The sequence below is a fragment of the Mus musculus genome, chromosome 2 (assembly GCF_000001635.26).
Source record: "Mus musculus strain C57BL/6J chromosome 2, GRCm38.p6 C57BL/6J".
NCBI lineage: Eukaryota > Metazoa > Chordata > Mammalia > Rodentia > Muridae > Mus > Mus musculus.
The window spans coordinates 110779814-110793840 of record NC_000068.7 but is presented as its reverse complement, the minus strand read 5'-3'; the positions used below and the strand labels follow the sequence as shown (position 1 = coordinate 110793840).

At 37.4% G+C, this 14027-nt stretch overlaps 1 protein-coding gene across 8 annotated transcripts in view; it reads left to right on the top strand.

Moving 5' to 3' along the window:
- The window catches only part of Ano3 (anoctamin 3), a 295191-nt gene that overhangs the window by 156551 nt on the left and 124613 nt on the right, over window positions 1-14027 (top strand). For all 8 annotated transcript variants that reach the window (NM_001128103.2, NM_001355244.1, XM_030250348.1 and 5 more), the window contains 2 exons: window positions 10076-10176; window positions 12398-12442. In NM_001128103.2, the coding sequence (NP_001121575.1) occupies window positions 10076-10176; window positions 12398-12442 (146 nt within the window). The remainder of the gene's footprint in view (window positions 1-10075; window positions 10177-12397; window positions 12443-14027) is intronic.

Sequence of the window (14027 nt, the reverse complement as noted above, 5' to 3'; positions counted from 1 at the left end):
TGTGAGCATCCACTTCTGTATTTGCCAGGCACTGTCAAAGCCTCACAGGAGATAGCTATATCAGGGTCCTTTCAGCAAAATCTTGCTGGCATAGGCAATAGTGTCTGCATTTGGTGGCTGATTATGGGATGGATCCCATGGTGAGACAATCTCTGGATGGTCCATCCTTTCGTCTTGGCTCTAAACTTTGTCTCTGCAACTCCTTCCATGGATATTTTATTCTATAGGAAGCTTTTTAAAGGACTATTTTTCCCTTTAGTTTTCTTTTTGGTAAAGAAAATAGAAAATAAGAAATACCTTTCATAGTTCTGTGATGTTAAAATTACCACTTAGCTGATTTTAGTTGAAAATTCTATGATTTAATTTGTTTTGTAAACACCAGTTTTATCAATTTTTAATTATTAGTATGCAGAGGCTGAGTATGTATACATGAGAACAGGTATTCTTGGAGACCAGAGTAACACACATTAGGGAGTACTCAGTATGCCCATAAATAGCTAAATTTATTTGTACTTATTAAAATTCTTTGAATACATCCAGAACAGCGGAAACACAAAGAGTTCACAATGAGTAAAAACATATTTGTGCTTTGCCAAATGACACAGAGCTGGAAAAATGAATCTCTGATTTCAATTTTTAACTTTATTCCCCTTATTCTCCCTGAGACTGTTAACTCAGAATATCCCTGTCTCCAGCTACTAATCATACAGAAAGCATTGATTGGAAAAAGCATATCCTAGGAAGTTTTTATGATTCAATTTCCTTGTGATATCTACTTCACACAGGTTAGAATGAATAGTTCCTAGCAGTTTATACACGGGGACTATTGAGTACTGGGGACAAATGGTAAGTCACTCTGCTCACATGCCTTCCCCGATTTATTCAGTTTCTAAATAATTGTACAAGCACTGAGCAAGGCATTCGAACCAGATTTTTAAAGTAGACCTAACCGCTATGTATGCTGAGTTTACAACCTCTTCAGAGAGCAGACATATACACTGACGACTACAATAGCCATGACCACAGCTTCTTTCTACTTGACAGGGTATTTCACTTGAAGCTTCTTCCCTGTCCCTCCAAACTGCTATAAAGAAAAATATTTCACACTGCATCTAAAAACACTCTTAAAGGATGTCTCTTCATTTTTGTGGTCTCTTCTTGTTTAGATTGGCACACAGGGTGACAGAGCCCTCTGATTTCTGTTGCTCCTTAAGAGGGGGTGTTCCATTCTAGATTGTAAAATGATAGATAGGTTTTCCTACTCACCTTCAATTTCGTAGGACTTGGTTCACACAGTAAAAAGCTAGGGAAGCTAGGTCAGTAGGTGAATTCAGACTAACTACCCAGAAGAGCTGACACCTCTGTACATTGTAGCTAATGTAACATTAGTCTTATTTCCTCTTCTCTCTCCAGTATTCCCATGTTAAAACAAATGTTTTGTTGTTGACGATGATGGAAAAGATAAGGGGAGACATATTCTTCCAGATTTCACATTAAAATATTAAACCTGAGAGAGATGCTTAATATTTTTCTCTCTAAAAATCCCTCATTAATTTTGATCTGAATATCACCGGTTTTATTTCAAAAAGAGGAGAGAATTGGTGAGTGAGAGAAGAAAGGGAGAAAGAAGAAAGTGAGGAGACTGAGTATAGAGAGAGAACTTTTAAATTGTGTTAGTTGATATTAATAACAAATAATGGATTTCATTGTGATGTGTTCAAACCCACATAATAATTCAAAGAAGGCAATGTTGTATAAGGAATGTAACTATCTACTCTGTACACAGTGAAAGAAAATGACTTGACTGGAAAGGAAACTTTCAGTCAGATTCTCTAGAAAAAGACAGAGTTGGAATAAGTGCATATTACAAAATGTATTTATTAGATTGGCTGAAACAGCAGCCAATCCAGTGGTGAATATTTGCACACTGGGGAGGCTGCACAGTCAATGTTGCTAGCCCCTCAGCTGCCACAACCTGGATGTTCTAGACTAGAAGGTAGATAGCTGGAGAGCCAGTGGTCCACAGTCCACATCGGAAAACATAAGGGCTCTCCTATCATTAAATGACTACAGCATCAACAATACGGAGTAAGGGGCTACAGCAGTTGGAGGAAGCACCAATTTTCCTTAGACCTCTCCAAATCTGCACAGCCATCAGAAGGTGTTTCCCATGCTGCAAGATGGCCCCTCAGCTATGTTTCCAGGATATACTCTCACAGAACCACTCAGAGGTCACTGTCTTAGCTCATTCCAGATTAATGGTCTCAGAGCCCATCTGAGAGAGACAGAGGCAGAATTCTACCCACAGATAGAAACAGAAAAAAAAAACCTGATTATTATGTGGAAAATGACTAGCTTTTTGAAGTATAAAGGAGGAAAAGTTAGTCATTGTAATTCTGAAAAATACAAATAGAGATGATTGAAGACTATATACTAAAAAAGATTATGACTTGAAAACAAATGCTTTCTCTAGGATTTAATATGAAACATGTTTTAGATAGTATCAAACATGTTTCAATGACAGTATGAAACATGTCCTAGAAAAAAAAGACAGTATGGATAATGGGATTTTTTTTTTTTTTTTTTTTTTTTTTTTTTTTTTTTTTTTTGGTAAAGGACATAATCCTACAAAATGGTAGGAGAGGAAAACAGATATGTGAAATCCTCATGAGTAAACTCAGGAGTGTCAGGGAAGATCTGGTCATAGGAAAATATACTGAAGGGAAGTCCAAGACCAGAAAGAGGCCTGCTCATTGGAGTATTTGGAGGCCTTTAGGAAAAGCAGTAAGAATGACTTTTTAAGACAGATACACACTCTGTCTTAGCAAGGAGTAGATGATGACATAGATTAGCAAGGGCAGATTAAGGACAATGACCACATATCATTCACCTCCTTGTCTGTGAGGTAGGAAAATTGGCAGGGAGGAAAACAGACTTCAGTAGATTGTCTTTTATTTTATTAAGCGTTCACTTATTATTTTAGATAGGATGTTTGAGGATGTTTAAATGCGTAAGAATAAAATTCAAGAGGGCAGGGAAGAGAATCACAGAGAAAGAAAATACAAGGGTAGAATTTGGAGGAAGGAGACAAGAAGAAAAAGAGGCATTGGGGGAAAATGGTCAAAGGAGAGTAGAAATTATATAAAATGTACTTGGGTAATCCCACACCTAATAGTCATCCCTGACAACATATATGCAAACATATGTGTCAGTAGCTTTACACAGAGTTAGCAGGTTATCATGACTGCCCTCTGGAAGACCCAACAAGCAACTGGAAAAATCAGATACAGATATTTGCACCCAAACAATGAACAGAATCTGCCGACCCCTGTAGTTGAATTAGGAGAAAGCTGGACAAAGCTGAGGTGGAGGACAACCCTGTAGGAGGACCAGCAGTTCCATTAACCTGGACCCTTGAGCTCTCTCAGACACTGGACCACCAACCAGGCAGCATACACCAGCTGATATGAGGCCGCCAACACATATACAGAAGAGGACTGCCAGGTCTGGGTTCAGTCAGAGAAGATGCACCTAACACTCAAGAGACTGGAGGCCCCAGGGAGTTTAGAGGGCTGTTGGGGTGGGGCGTGTCAGGTGGGGACATACTCGTGTAGACAGGGGTGCAGGGAAGAGGTATAGGATGTGGAACAGTGGGAGGGTATACCAGGAGGGAAATAAAATCTAGAGTTTAAAATAAATAAATAAATACATAAATACATAATTTTTAAGAAAGAATATATTATGTATATACATATATGCATCTAATAAAAATTATTGGAAAAAAGCCACAGATTTGAAAGAGAGCAAAGAGGGAGGTATATGAGGGAGGTATATGGGAGTGTTTGGAAGGAGAAAGGAAAGGGGGACCTAATGTGATTATATTAAAGTCTCAAAAATAAAAGAAAATGTCTTTAGGGAAGAGTAAAAGGGGAGACACAATATTCAGGAAACTCAAAATTCCTAAATTATAGATTTGCATTTATTTACTTACTTGTTTGTTTGTTTGTTTGTTTATTATGTGCGTGTTCAATTATGTCTCTGTGCATGCGCACCACAAATGTGCCTCAGCACATGGAGAGTTCAAAGGAGACTTGCAAAAGTAGGTACTTTGTTCCCTTAGTAAGCTCAGTGGTCAAGCTCATTTCATCAGGCCTGGCTGCAAGCTCCTTCACCCACTGATCCATCTTCTGAGTCCCTTAACTAACACTTTAAATTTAATTTTACAAAAATGTATTTTTCTTGCAATAAGTATTTTCAAATAAGACCCATGACCTTAATTTTTATAGGGATAAAAGTTTCTATACTTAGCTCACTAAGATTTGATTCATTATTTATAGCTTTATGTATAAATGAATCTGTTATGACAAATTCATTATATGTAAACAAAAATATTTTTTCTAAAACAAGCATTCTAGCATTATGTCACAAACCATTAGGATTTGAGGAAAGTCAAGAGTTCTAAAAATTTCTTGTATTTGTTTTCTAATGCTGATTAAGAAATTATCACAAATTTGGCATTTCAAAATAAAAGCCATCTTGTTTACTAAAAGTTTTGTAGGTAAGGAATCTAGTTTGAAGAGGCTGAGCACTCAGTTTCTCTACAGAACATGAATCAGCATAAACCAGGGTGTTTCCAGGATGTCTTTGTGCCTAGACCTTGGAACATTCTGATGCTTTCAAGATTGTGGCTCAGTTCAATCCCTAAGGACTGAGTGCCCATTGCTTTCTTAAATTCCTGCCCTTAAAGGGAATCCTCATTGTTTGCTCTTTATCCTCCCTGTCTGCAAACAAACCAGTGAGGTGTTTTACCTGCATCCTTATGCTATTTTTAATCTATTTTACCAGCAAGAGGCCAGGCCCTTTTATGAACTCATAACCCAAGGAGAATAATCTGCCATCTTATTTAAAGACATCAAATATGGCATGTACAATAATAATCTAATTGTGGAGTGCCTTATAGCATCTTCACATACCCAGGGATTATGATGGGGAAGTATAATGAAGAACAGAAATTCTAAGAGTCCTGCCCACAACACTACTATAAAAAGAACATCAGCACCCTTCATTCTTCATCTAAGCAAGAGTCTTATATGATAGATTATAACTTAAGAATATTTAGAAATAAAATGCTATGCTAATTTAGGATGCATTAGTATGCAAATATTCATAGCTTTCTAAAACATCAAATCCTCCAGTGTGTTAGGGTTAGTGAAACAGAATATTGATGGAGCCCTTACATGCCCCCAGTGTTCAAGGATGTCAGTTTACTGACCAGTTCTCACCTTTAAAACTGTCTAAAACAGCAACAACAAAATAATCTTTAATATTATAAAGACTAGAATATTAATTAGTTTTTAAAGTTTTTGCTAATGAGTGCTATGGATTTTGTATGCAATCTGTTTGGTAAATATTGAGTTAAAATATTCAGGACTTGTTTTTAGATGATAAGAAAACCAGGTTTGTGAAAATATTGCAAGATGTGGATTCATTAGTTAAAATATGGAAGTTGGGAAATCTAGCCATGCTTTGTTAATAAATATACAGCAGAGCTAAGCACTGAGTTTTGCAGATAGAATATCTCTAATTACATGTTAATGTAAGCATTTCTAGAGGAAAGCATCATCAAGATATAGTGCATACCTGAGGGCCATCTTTCTGCAAAGGAAGATGATTTGTCATTGTGAGGTTTGTGTCTAGTAATCCAGCTAATAACAGCAGTTTACCTTGCAATAGCAATGGGAAATGCCTTGAGAGACCACATATTCTTTTCTGTGTTCTGTGTCCAAATCTTGCAAAATAACTTTGTGAAAACATAACTTCTAAGTTGCTTTTTCTCTTGGGAGTAAATGTTCTTCCTCTTGGGAATTTTGGGTGGAATAATGAAGTAATAATGAGACCTGTGAAGGTTGCAAGTGACTTGTTCCTCTGCAAAGCCTGCTCTTAGCAGAGGTGAGCAGAATAGATCCAGATTGGCAGCGTGAGCTTCGAAAGCAGAAGAGCTTTCCCCCTGACAGCAACACCTTGTCATCAATAGCATCACCTTACCTGCTACCTGCAGAGGAGGAAACCAGTTGTCTTTTGTGTTTTCAAATGGAGGTAAAACAAAAGAGGCATTAAGTTGGGAAGTTATTAAAAAAACACCAGTTCATACTGATTAAAACGATCTCTCAATGTGTATGCATTTAAAACTAAGACATGGAAATGAGACTGTTCTGGCTCTGTGCACTTAGCCTGACATTTTACCCAGCGATGATAATCACTGCAATGCAAAATCTCTGCTTCCGAAGCAGCCCCTTATTTTAGGTGATGAGATTATTTCACATGAAGAGCTTGACAGCAATAAATTAAGAATACATAAGAGGCAAGCTGTTCAAAGTGCTATTTTGGATCTTGACATAGTGCCCCACTGCAGAATAGTCAGGCTTTCAGAATTCCTGATTTATTTAATTTAATTTAATTTTATTTTATTTTATTTTATTTTATTTTATTTTATTTTATTTTATTTTATTTTATTTTATTTTTTTGCTTGTGGAGGGATTTTACTCCAGAACCATGGCTACTCTGGCAAGGGATCACATCCAAAGACCTAGGTCTGTGTGATCCTATTGGAAAACAGACATGCCTTTAGCATACCCCCTTTAATCCCAAACAATGCTGTCTAATTGAAGGAAAGACAAAGTGGCAAATCAGAGAAAGATTTGATAGAATGAGTCTGAAATCAAATATGCCCTACTTCCACAAGTACAGACTGGAAAGAGAGGCTACTTAAGAGTAGTTCAGGGAGAGAGGTAGAGTTGAGTTTATGCAGTTCCTTTCAGTTCATCTGTCACTGCAGTTCAGTTCATGGAGTACAGAAGCAGTTTTTCTAAGCAGAACATTTCAGTCAGAAGCAGAGATAAGGCAATTTGAATCACTCACTTGGAGAGGCATTTGAGCCAGAAAAGCTGAGTTGAACCAGACAGTCAAAGTTCAAAAAGAACTAGAAAGGGTGAGTTTATTCAGAAGTAGGTCTTGAAGGCTGAAAACACTGTAGGCCTAGGTTAGCAGATAGAGACTGGAAGCTGAAGCGTGTAAGGCAGGGATTAGCAGAAGATTAGAGTGTATGGAGGCTAGAAGCTTCTAGGCCTATGCCTAGGGAGCTCAGCCCAATCCATCCATTCAAAAAGTTTGAGTACAGCTCTAATCTCATTTCTTCACCACAGGAAATACAAGAGACATTCACATTTGCTCCAGTATGTTAAGCAGAATCTACATTCAAAATAAGTTAGCCACAAGAATGGAGGAACAACACATTTGTTAACATTTGTTAACCTCAAGAAACTTTAGCAGAAGAATCATGAGTTAAAGGACAGTTGGGTCTGTACAGTTAGTTCTAAATAAGCCCGGGCTACATCGTAAGACCCTAACTGAAAATAATCTAGCATAATTAATAATAATAATAATAACAATAGCAATAATAGTAGTACTACTAGTAGTAAATAAAATAGAAGTTAACTCATTCATTTATTTTTTCAGTACCATGGCTAGTGAATGTGACACAGAATTAGGTACATGGATATACATGTGCATATGTCTTTTCTTTTATTACATAATAGAAAGGAAAAACACCATAGGAAAGAGAGGAAATTGACCTAGGAAGACCTAAAGGCAGGAAGTAGGAGTGCATGCAATGGAAGCTGTGTGAATGAGGCGGTGAAGCAAACAGTTCATGCATGAGATCAGGTTTAAGTGGTAGCTGGGAACAAAAGTAAATCTTTCCTGCAAACTAATGTTAATGTTCAATTTACGTTATCAGAGAAAATATTTAGCTGTTTCATTTATATCTTGATTCAAGACACTGTATATCAGAGGCCTCAGGTGGTTTGGTTTGGTTTTGCTTTGCAGTTTGTCTTTGTTCATTTGTATACAAATTCTAAATTATTGCTGGGTTTATGCTTGTATTACCACAAATTCTAGGATCAAAGTGTTCAAAGCCAAGGAAGAAGTTCCATCACAGAGGACCTAGCTACTGAAAGGGGAGCAAAAGGAGAAGCAGGTCCTAGTGGTGTTTTATGTTTTAAACACTGATTTGAGATGCACACAATCACCTGACCATCAGAACCAGTCAGGAGCAGGCACTTCACACACCCAGGCTATAACTTCCTTCCTTCAATTTAAACACAAAGAACCTTCATTTCTCGAAAAAAAAAAAAAGTCTGAAAGTCAGGGGCCAACTTATTTTTCAAATATTATAGAGATAGCAAATGGTACAGATGGAATTGGTTCTTGAGCATCTAGTATCTAAATAGCATGCTTTTGCTACATAGCTATGTAATTCTAAATGGGTAGTTAGGAATAAAGGAAGGCAAGCTATGGTCTGTAAACAAAAGACTGCATGATATAATTACAATAGCAAGCATTTAAATTTTAAAAATAAGAATTTTATTAACATTTGAAAATAATTTTTATACATATAAGGCCAAAAAAGTATAATAGAACAAAAATGTGTCTTTTCCTTTGTTTTGGGTGGAAGAATCATTTTAGTAGAGAGCTTAAGTTTGCTATTTAAAATTTTATGTACCTCTTTATTTTGCATGGTGCTGATGTTCAAATGCAGACCTGTAACATGCTAAGCTGGTTTCACATTAGTCTGTGGGAGTTCTGGTTGCAAATGTTTTTATTATTTCTGTCAGGCCTAAGTAGAAACCTTTTCAATAATTCTGGACAGTGACTAAGAAGAACCTGGTAATATCAACATCATAGTCTCCTCTTTTACCTTGATAAATGACAGATATTTAAAGGAATTATAAGTATATTTAAGTTGTTGCTTGAATAAAGTGTGCTTGGAAAAGCTTGTATGTCATTTGCAACACTAATAGTCACCAAATTTTTGTGTGTGTAATGACAATAATTATAGAAGCAATAAGGTATGAATTTGCGAGGGAGGGGCAACAGAGGAGTTGGATGGGGAGAGGAGAGATAGAAATGTTATAAATGCATGAAATTATCAAAAACAAAAATTATAGTCATTTTTCCAAGCATATGTAATATGTTTAATGCTGAACTATATGTGAAGATCTATAGGAACTTAATATTCTATGTTTACCTCTGGCATGATCAGTTACAATTCTCACACATTTATGTTTAAACAGAAACAAACACATTTTAAGCAGAAAGGGTGCTTCAGAAATTATACTGGCATGAGAGTGTGTTTTATTGTTTTTCCTGTGATTTACATAATGCTAGCCCTAAGCTTACAAATTTCCATCAGGCCAAGGTTATCTTATAATTTTAAAAGCCTATTTTCCTCACAGTATAGTCACTGGACCCAGAAAATAGTTGGAGGATTTGACAGTTACTTCAAAAGTGGCAGAAGAATATATGAATTAATTAAAGATTTTTGATGATTTTTAATGGTTTATACACTCTCTAAGTGAAATGGGGAGGGGTTCTTAATCACCTATGAAGGATAATGTAAAACCTTTAGTTTTCATGTTATTACTCTTTTTGAATTGTAAATCAATATAAGAAGGATCAATATAAGAAAGTTAACTAATAGCTAATGATGTTTTTTCCTTATACAGTGAGCAAGGACTCATTAGTCCTTGCACTTGGTAAGGACAAGAAGGGAAAGCATTAATGTTAGTTTATTCATGCAGGGATAAGCACCATGTCTACTCATGGATCATGTGTTTCTTTCTAGGGGAGTTATGTTTTATGTGGGGATTTGGAGTTTATTTTATCAAGGAGCCACATTTGGAATGAGTAGACTTTTTGTGTGGATGTCTATCAGGCTTCACCTCAAGTTTCAATGGACTCTGATGAGGTGTTTCTCTGAAACACCTTAAGCAAACCTTCTAATTTAAAAGTTTGTGTGTGTGTGTGTGTGTGTGTGTGTGTGTGTGTGTGTGTACAATTCTCAGTGGCATTATTTTAAATACATTCTATGAAGAATTTTCAACAACATAACTTCCCTTTATATAAACTAGAATGATTCATGCACAGTCACAGAGGAAATCTTTCATCTTTGGAGATAAGACAATGATAGAATGCCGTCAGTTCCAAGTCTAATGATGCCTCTCCCATACTTTTACAGCCAGCAATTGCCAACCCCGACATCATGTTTATTAAAATTCACATTCCATGGGACACACTGTGCAAGTATGCAGAGAGGCTGAACATCAGGGTGCCCTTCAGGTACTTTTATATACTACTTCATTTTCTCTCAATATTGTTGGAATGAGTCTGTCTTTTGTTACAACTAACAACCATAAATGTGGTCCTTTACTCAGAGAAAATTATTTCTCTTTTAAATTCTAGGCTTTATTAGACAGTCTCTTCCCCCCCCCCCGGATTGTTTGAATAATGTGGTAAGCTTTCTGAGTCCCTGGACATGCAATATCATTTCAAGGCAAATTTGCCTAGAGATGAGGTAAAATAGTTATTTTCAGATTTTAACTAAGCAACTCCCAATATCAATCCCAATTCTTATCTCATGGGAATGTACTAAAACTCTGATCATGGTTAGCAAGAATATTTTTCAGACCAGCTCACCCAGGACAGTTTCTGAGCTCTGTCCTCAATATCAATCATTAAGGAATAAAAATAGATCACCTTCTTTCAAGGGTTTTCAGTCTTTGGGGGCAAAGAAAAGTGATAGTCTAGCTGGGGTATCTAGGAGTCAATGTAGAATGTACCAATTCCTCCACTTTGCCCCAGTGTAGCATTCGTGATGTATACACTCTATGCAGACTGTTCACTCATATTGACAACGGGAGTGTTTCCTTGAAGGTGGAGTTCCACAGATCCCATCAGATGCTAAGAAGGAGTAAAATGTTCAGAGAAAATGAGACTGCAAATAAAGGCACCTTGATAAGTTTATGTGAACACTGAGCCGACTTTGCCCCCTAGTTCCCAAATGGAGGAAGAAAAGAACTTCCCTTTGACCTCCACATAGGTGCTTAGCACCCACATGCTTACACACACAGCAACAAATAAGTTAAGCAAATAAATAATCAGACAGACAGATAATAAATAAATAAATATCAGTAATGTTTTATTTAAAAGAGAAAAAACTGCAAATCAGTTCTAATATGTACATGCCAACTTTTGTCTATGTTTGAAAAAAATGAAGATATTTAAAATTCAAATTTAGTGTATGCAAGGCAAGTCTTGAAATTTTATATCTGACTTTAGTATTGGAATATGACAAGGATATTTTAAATCTTTCCAAAGATTACGATTGTGTTTGGCTCTAGAAAACAAAATATATATTCTAGAAACAGTTCTTATATATATGGTGTTTACTGGATTGGCTTCCATGATATAGTATGGACAGTCAACCAATGCCGATCTCATACTGAGCCTGAGAACCTGGTAGATGATCAATTCAGAGAGCAAGGGGACACAGTAGTCCAAGCCTGCTGCTTAAGGCTTGGAAGATACCTGGAGAACCACTAATCTTAATCCATATTGCCAGCCTGAAGAAGCTAGATTCTAATGTCCATGGAATATGACAGCAGCAGCATTAACGGTCCAGAAGATAGTATTTCAGAGTTTTTGCCCCATCCTCTGATTGTTAACATTCTTCATGCCTCCTCTTCCATGATGTTCCCTAATCCCTAAAGAGGGTGGTGTAAACGTTCTCTTCAGGTGTGAACATTTCTCACCTCAATGTGCTGCTCTGAGCTAGATATTCATAGTTATTCATTGCATATCTACTTGATCAACCCAGAAACATGTCTGTGGATTATTTCCTTGATTGATGGCTGATGTGGGAAGGCTGAGCCCAATGTAGGCAGTGTCATCTCTGGGCAGGTGGTACAGGTTTGTATAAGAAAGCAAAAGGAACAAGCCATAGGAAGCAAGCCAGTAAGCAGTGGTCCTCTTCGGCCTATGCTCCAGTTCTTCAGGTTCCTGACATGAGCTCCTGCCCCAATTCTCTGTAGAGAGGAAATGTTACATGGAAATATTCAATAAAATGAACTTTTTCTGCCCAAGTTGCTATTTGTTCCGTGTTTTGTCATGGCAACAGATAAACGACCTAGGGCAACATTTAGAAAGATTTATGGATACATTGAATTGTTGACTTTATACAACATGTAAGGAAATAATATAGTTAGTATGGACTGAATTACAGAAGACAGACTTTCACATAATTAAAAATAATTTAGTCAATAGTAATTTGTGCATTTTAAAATGTTTTGTTAAATTGTCATTATACTTCTGAAATTAAAGCCACATCAATTTGTTGGCTTTCATGTTATAGTATAATGGCTTAATTTCAAATGTCTTTATTTATTAAGTGTATGAATGTGGAGTGTCTGTACTTAACATTATTGAATAATCTCAGTTTCAGGACTAGCTGTATTTCACTCAGATCATTTCTTTTTTTTTTTCTTTTTTTTTTTCTTTTCAGGAAGAAATGTTACTATACTGACCAGAAGAACAAATCAAAGAGCAGGTTGGTAAAATATGCATATTTTCCTACCAATTTGTAATTTACAAAAATATAAAGAAGAGTACCTTTGATTATCCATTATCATCACTTATAAATTTTAGGAAGTTGTCTCCTTTTGTGATTTCTTTATTGTTTCTACTTCCATTTTTAGATCCTGGATCGTTTTGTTCAATTCTTTCATCTGTTTAGATGTGTTATCCTGTATTTCTTTAAGGGAGTTATTTATGTCCTTCTTATAGTCCTCCATCATCATCATAAGAAGTTATTTTAGATCCATATCTTGTTTTTCTGGTGTGATGGTGTATCCAGGACTTGTTATGGTGGGGGAGTTGGGTTCTGATGATGCCACGTAACCTTGGTTTCTGTTGCTGCTGTTCTTATGCTTGCCTCTCACCATTTGATTATCTCAAGTGTTCCCTGTCCTCGATATATCTGATTGGAGCCTGTCCTTCCTGTAATCACAGTTGAGTCAGAACTTCTCAGGGTTCAGCTTTCTTTGTAATCTTGTGATTCTGGGATCCTGTGATGCTGAGATCCTGGGTGTATCAGAGTTCTTGGCAGTCAAGCTTCTGAGACCCTGAGATCCTGGTGTGACCCAGCTCCTGGGATCCTGGGATCCTAAGATCCTGGGCATATTAGAGCACCTGGAAGTGATACCTCTTCTCTGGAGACCGTGGGACTGTTCACTGAGTTCAAAACCAAGGTAGACCAGCGCAGACCAGAAGGAACCCTAGCCACTGGTGGGGGGGGGGGGGGGATATCCCTGCATCTGTTCTCCGGATGGCCCCAGACACCCCAGGTTCTGTTGGAACAGACGTTGTGTTCCACGCACCAGTGATCCTAAGATCCTGGGTGTTCTAGGGCAAATGTTGGGTAGAGAGTCCTCTGGAGACCGTGGGACTCTGGAGACCATGGGACTGTCCTCTGAGTTCGGGCCTAAGGTGGCCTGGGCCAGGAAGCGGGAGTGGGTTGGTTGGGGAGCAGAAGGAGGGGGAAGAGGATAGGGAATTTTCAGAAGGGAAATTAGGAAAGAGGATAACATTTGAAATATAAATAAAGAAAATATCTAATAAAAAATTTAGGAAGAAAATTATGTTGATTTCCTGAGACAATTTTTAATATGGCTTGTCACACACACATACACACACACACACAAATAATTTCTCTTTTTTTCCCATTTTTTATTAGGTGTTTAGCTCATTTACATTTCCAATGCTATACCAAAAGTCCCCCATACCCACCAACCTCCACTCCACTACCCACCCACTCCCCCTTTTTGGCCCTGGCGTTCCCCTGTACTGGGGCATATAACGTTTGCAAGACCAAGGGGCCTCTCTTTGCAGTGATGGCCGACTAGGCCATCTTTTGATACATATGCAGCTAGAGACAAGAGCTCCGGGGTACTGGTTAGTTCATATTGTTGTTCCACCTATAGGGTTGCAGTTCCCTTTAGTTCCTTGGGTGCTTTCTCTAGTTCCTACATTGGGGGCCCTGTGGTCCATTCAATAGCTGACTGTGAGCATCCACTTCTGTGTTTGCTAGGCCCTGGCATAGTCTCACAAGAGACAGCTATATCTGGGTCCTTTCA